The sequence below is a fragment of the Sinocyclocheilus anshuiensis genome, unplaced genomic scaffold, assembly GCF_001515605.1.
Source record: "Sinocyclocheilus anshuiensis isolate Anshui unplaced genomic scaffold, SAMN03320099.WGS_v1.1 scaffold54, whole genome shotgun sequence".
Lineage (NCBI taxonomy): Eukaryota > Metazoa > Chordata > Actinopteri > Cypriniformes > Cyprinidae > Sinocyclocheilus > Sinocyclocheilus anshuiensis.
This window is the reverse complement of record NW_015547654.1, coordinates 1,240,730-1,245,995: the sequence shown is the minus strand read 5'-3', so window position 1 is coordinate 1,245,995 and position 5,266 is coordinate 1,240,730. Positions and strand designations below refer to the sequence as shown.

The 5,266-nt window shown below is 39.9% G+C and overlaps 1 protein-coding gene across 1 annotated transcript; it reads right to left on the bottom strand.

Moving 5' to 3' along the window:
- Positions 1 to 220: 220 nt before the first annotated feature.
- Positions 221 to 3,209, bottom strand: hey1 (hes-related family bHLH transcription factor with YRPW motif 1). Its single transcript, XM_016504356.1, has 5 exons — positions 3,056 to 3,209; positions 2,685 to 2,760; positions 2,486 to 2,569; positions 1,754 to 1,835; positions 221 to 1,242 (listed from the first exon to the last, which is right to left on the bottom strand). Exons 1-5 carry the CDS (start codon positions 3,139 to 3,141, stop codon positions 629 to 631), a joined length of 942 nt encoding a protein of 313 aa, XP_016359842.1. The 5' UTR covers positions 3,142 to 3,209; the 3' UTR covers positions 221 to 628.
- Between the last annotated feature and the right edge of the window lie 2,057 nt (positions 3,210 to 5,266).

Genomic DNA, 5,266 nt, shown 5'->3' with positions numbered 1-5,266 from the left:
AAGAAAATTCTGTCATTTACTTACTATAATGTCATTCCTATATTCCTTGTAATTCTTCTCTGGAAGATAAAAGAAGATATTTTAAAGATTGTTGGTTGGTAACCAAATGGTTTTGGGTCTCGCTTGGACAAAAATTAAATGGAAGTCAATGGCACCCAAAACTGTTTGGTTACCAACATTCATCAAAATATCTTCTTTTATCTTCCACAGATGATGGGTGAGTAAATGATGACAGAATTTTAATTTTTGGGGGAACTGTCCCTTTAAATGGACATCTGGTTTGAGCTTAACTCCATTAACACCCATTCAGTGATGCATCTCATCTGCTTTTGCTCCATTTTCTCTCTCTCTCTCTATTAGTTTACCTTTCTCCACTGAGGGACAAAAGAACTAGACTTGCTCAGAACTGATGTGCGAGAACCTGACCCTCTCCTAGAACTCATCTCTGCTCAACCTGAGACAGGACAGCTTTAAAAGACAGGGTAACTGGAATAAGTACATCAGATCTGTATTCGCTTGTTCCCTTTGTACAAGCCTGCGGTTCTGTCCATCTCTTCAAAATAGTCAGAAGTTACAGAAAAAGTCATTTCTAACTGACTGTCTGTCCACAGCGTTCATGTTTTCAAGTTCAGAAGGCCCCTATTTCCATGCTCCAAGGCCTGTAGGGCTTCCCCAGGCTGCTGGAGGGAGTCGCGGGGCCCAGCGAACTCGGAGACAGCAGGGGAAATGCGCTCAGTGGGAAGGGAAACGCAGACAGGCTCGAAAGTGACGTCAGGAGGGGTGGAGAAAGCTTGGATGTAGTAGGGGGTGTGAGCCCAGGGGGCAGGGAGGAACTGGGCGGCACCTGCAGCGGTCCTGTCTGCCCTGCCTCAGTAATCACCGTGCCAGTCAGCCTGCTGGGGGCGTGTGGCTCTGTGGAGGGGGCAGATGGAGATGAGGAGGAGGGCGATGAAGAACTGGAGGATGGAGGGCTGCTGGTGCTGCGCGGCTGCTGCAGGAGGAGGTGGTGAGCCAGGTGTCCAGGTGGCGTCCCGAACGCAGAGCCCCACGCCAAGTGGCCCAAACCAGAGTGAGCTTCTCTCTGGGAGGCATAACCGTTCAGGTGTGAAACCAGGCGGATGCGGAGGGGGTCGGTGTTGTCCAGGCCCTCGATGATGCTGAGGTAACGCACCATCTCCGCCAGACATTCGCGGAAACCCAGGCCACGGTAATCCATGGCCAGCACGTGAGCATCAAAGTAACCTGTGTGAGAGAGAACGAGAGCTGTTGAGCGCTCTGATCTGATAATGATTACAGCTTATGACAGGAAACACTGCAGTTCTCACTGGGAGTGGCTGAGAGTGAAACTGAAATGATGCTAAATAAACAACTGAGATTAAAAGACACTTTACACGTCTAGTTCGTCCTGTTTCGGTTGTGCAGGGATTGGTAATTATTTTCACTGTGGGAATTTCCTTGAGCAGATTCCCAAACACTGGTTGATCTCATAATGCAAGGTTGCATTAAATTAAATTTTATTTGCTAAGACTTTATAATAAATTTTATTATTCATAAATCATTAGAAAATATTATAATGCATAAAAAACATGTACGTTAAAGTAGTGAAACGTTTTAAAAAGCTGTAGTACATTTGTAATATGTAATATAAAAACTTGTAATATAAATACAAAGCTGCATATATATTAATGCTTATTAACCAAATTTATACTCAAAGTGTATTTTCTTTCAAATAAGTGCTAGTTATAAAAATTACCTTTTCCCCCAGCTGCATGAAGCATCTTTAAATGATCAACGGTCATCTGTAAAATTTCTGCTTTTTCTAGTTTGGCAGAGCCCTGAGAACAAGAACAAATGTGTTGATGAGTTAAGAGGTAAGACTATATATATCATATACAGGGCTCATTGACAAATAAGAATGTTTGTGATAATTAAAAAAAAAGAAAACATTTTTTTTTTATTAATCCATTTCAAAAACCCATGTTTGGTTTCAAACAGTATATTTTTGGAAACTGTTTATGCCAAAAATGCCATGAATTGTCAAGTGGTCCCAATCAAGTATAAAGTACTCAAATGTTTTCCTTGCACCTTGAATATAAATTTACAAAATTTTCAAATCAATAAAGGAGTTGTCTTGCACAAACCAAGATTCGGATATCTTGAGGGTTGCAAGTAGTGCTCTTTCGTTATATGGTTTTCTTGTCACATGACAATAAAATGGCTTTCTGCATGTTGATTATGCCACACTTAAGTTTTATTTAAACATCTATTTAAAAATATATATATATTAATAATAATATTTCTAAAACAAAATTGCTTTACTGTTTTTATGAAATAGGCTACTAATACAGGATTGAGCCAAACTAATGCCAGCATTTCCTTTTACAAGAAGTTCAGCTATAATAAGACTTAAAAAAAAAGCTAGACATTTACAGTAGCTAGACATCTGAAAGTGAGATGTGAGTCAGATGCAGTGATTGACACTCACTTGTTTCTCAAACGCGCTGGGCACCAGCCTGCGCAGCTCAGACAGACTGTTATTTATCCGGTCCCTTCGGCGCTTCTCAATGATCTGTTCAAACCGATTGTGAAATCATTAATAACAGCCATTTAAGAACAGTACAGTCATTTGTTCAGCATTACAGATGAGGTTTTCAGGGTTTTGCAACGATGAAAAATGCTCTTACCCCTCTGCGACGTTTTCTCGCTTGCACTTGAGAGGTTGTGGATGGAGACATTGAACCAATTGGAGAATTCACACCGCTTTAAAAACAAAATATGCATAAGATAAATATGAACACAGTAAATATGATATTCATTATGAAACATGATATTGACCAACATCTAAACGAAACGATTTTCTAGGTAATATTCCATACAATTCCGTTGTCAGACATGGGATTTGAAATTATAATCTTAAATCTTGTGTGCGATACAAATTAAATGTGCGCACATTTAATTTTATGGTTATTTTCTTCTCCAGTTTGTTGCAAGTTCAACGTTTCATCACTCAAAAAAAGCAAAACAACCCAAAATAAATAAATGACAGCTAACTTACGCATTTTCGTCAGCACTCTCCTTCTCCACTTCGATGTTCTCATCGAGCTCACTGTCTGAGGAGCTAAAGTCGTGATTTCTCTTCATTTTTCGATAATCTTACAGAGCGTATCCGCAGCGTGCGTCAGGTGAGACAGAAGTTCATCCGTATGAACCGACAAGCTTTCCCACGGTATCATTTCAACGCCGCAGCTCGCCAGAAGAGGCGTGGCTAAACCCGTGGAGAGCCAATCAACGAACAACTCTGAGATTGAGTGGCATGTCGGTTGTCAACGTCCCAGTTTAGCCCCGCCCATATTTTTGAATATGCTTAACAAAGGGCCAATAGAAAGTTCGTCCGTGAGTGCGGAGCTCCGCCCCCGGGTTCCGCCGGCGCTTGTGTTGTCTAGCCCAGCTAAAGGAGTGGCTGGCCGGCTGTCAGCACGCGTTGGCCGTGGGAAAGTTTCTCAGCAGAGCGCTGATAACCAATCAGGGGCGACGGCCGTCTCCGGCGCTGGAATGAATGGGGCAATTGGTTGGGGCGACGGGCGGTCTGCGAGTGAGCGTGTGAACCTGTAATCTAATACTAACTCATCCGAAGTAGTGCAGTGTGTACGAAGAAGCCACCAAGTCTAAATGTAGTCCATGAAGCTCAAACATGTACCTTCTTTGACGGCATTCCCAAAGGTACATTACAATTAAAACCGACCAGTCCCTTTAAATGCACTAAGTACACAGCAGTAAACACAGCAGGGTTTTCCACTTGCAATAAGCATGTAAAATACGTTTTATAGTTTTACACTATTTAAATGTAATAATATATTTGCTCATAATATAGCCTATATACATAAAACAACATTTCGAACAAAAACATACTAGCATATAAAGTATAATAAAAATCAATAAAAAGAATTCAAAATGTTAACATGCTACATTTATTCAGATTTTTATAGCTCTTATATATATATATATATATATATATATAGAGAGAGAGAGAGAGAGAGAGAGAGAGAGAGAGAGAGAGGCCTATATATTCATAGTATGCAAACATACAGAAATAGCATACATACAGATATACATACAGAAATAGCATACAAATTAATATAAATAAACCATATAAATTTGTGAAATACACTTTAATATAACAGAATTGAACATGTAAATATGCTATATTCCATCTAAAATATTTTTTCTAATTCTTGTGTAATTATTGTACATTGAGCTTTTATGACCTAATTTTCTATTTTAATTTATATGAATTTTAACCTAAAATATTCATACAAATTTAGAATTATAAAAATATAAAATATAAAAATATATAACCTCATAACACGTATATCAATCTGTTCTAATTCATTTCAAATTCAGTTCAAGTCTTCTGTATTTTTGCAAATAACAAACATTAATAATATTATTCTGTCAGTCAAGAACTAGTATCTGTCTTTCAGATGAGACGTTAAACCGAGGTCCTGACTCTTTGTGGTCATTAAAATATAAATAAAAATAAAATAAACAAATATGAAAAATATAGGCCTATGTATATTTCTTTTCTTTTATTATATTGTCTTTCGGATGAGACGTTAAACCGAGGTCCTGACTCTCTGTGGTCATTAAAAAAAATCCCATGGCACTTCTCGTAAAGAGTAAGGGTGTAACCCCGGTGTCCTGGCCAAATTGCCGCCACTGGCCTCTGACCATCACGGCCTCCTAATAATCCCCATCCACTTGATTGGCTCTATGACTCTCTCTCCTCTCCACCTGTAGCTGGTGTGTAGTGAGCGCACTGGTGCCGTTGTCCTGTGGCTGCGGTTGCATCATCCAGGTGGATGCTGCACACTGGTGGTGGTTGAGGAGAGACCCCCCCCCCACCACCACCACCACCATATGATTGTAAAGCGCTTTGGGTGTACAGCAATACACAATAAAGCGCTATATAAATGCATCATTCGTTCATTCATTCATAGTAAGTGTGCACACCTGTAGACTAAATTACAAGTTACTAAATAACATATTTCACACATTGAAACAAACATGAAAACCATCATATATTGATTCCTATTGGCAGAGGCTGCAAGTGCATCAGGAAGAGCTCCTGATCGACAGAACAGAGCTAGTTGACGTTGATGTGTGCTGCTGGCCGATACGCCGCAGCTGGATCCTTATCAGCCCGTGCACATCACGCTTAATTGTCATCGGTTCTGCATACATGAATGAGAGGAAGCTCTTTGGCTGA

What these genes read in the sequence shown, in the direction of transcription:
- hey1 (XM_016504356.1), bottom strand. Translation starts at nt 3,141, where the DNA reads ATGAAGAGAAATCACGACTTTAGCTCCTCAGACAGTGAGCTCGATGAG. An exon ending in CGAGAAAACGTCGCAGAGGG is followed by an intron (nt 2,570 to 2,684) that starts GTAAGAGCATTT and finishes CGGTTTGAACAG; the next exon opens with ATCATTGAGAAGCGCCGAAG. An exon ending in CCAGCGCGTTTGAGAAACAA is followed by an intron (nt 1,836 to 2,485) that starts GTGAGTGTCAAT and finishes TCTTGTTCTCAG; the next exon opens with GGCTCTGCCAAACTAGAAAA.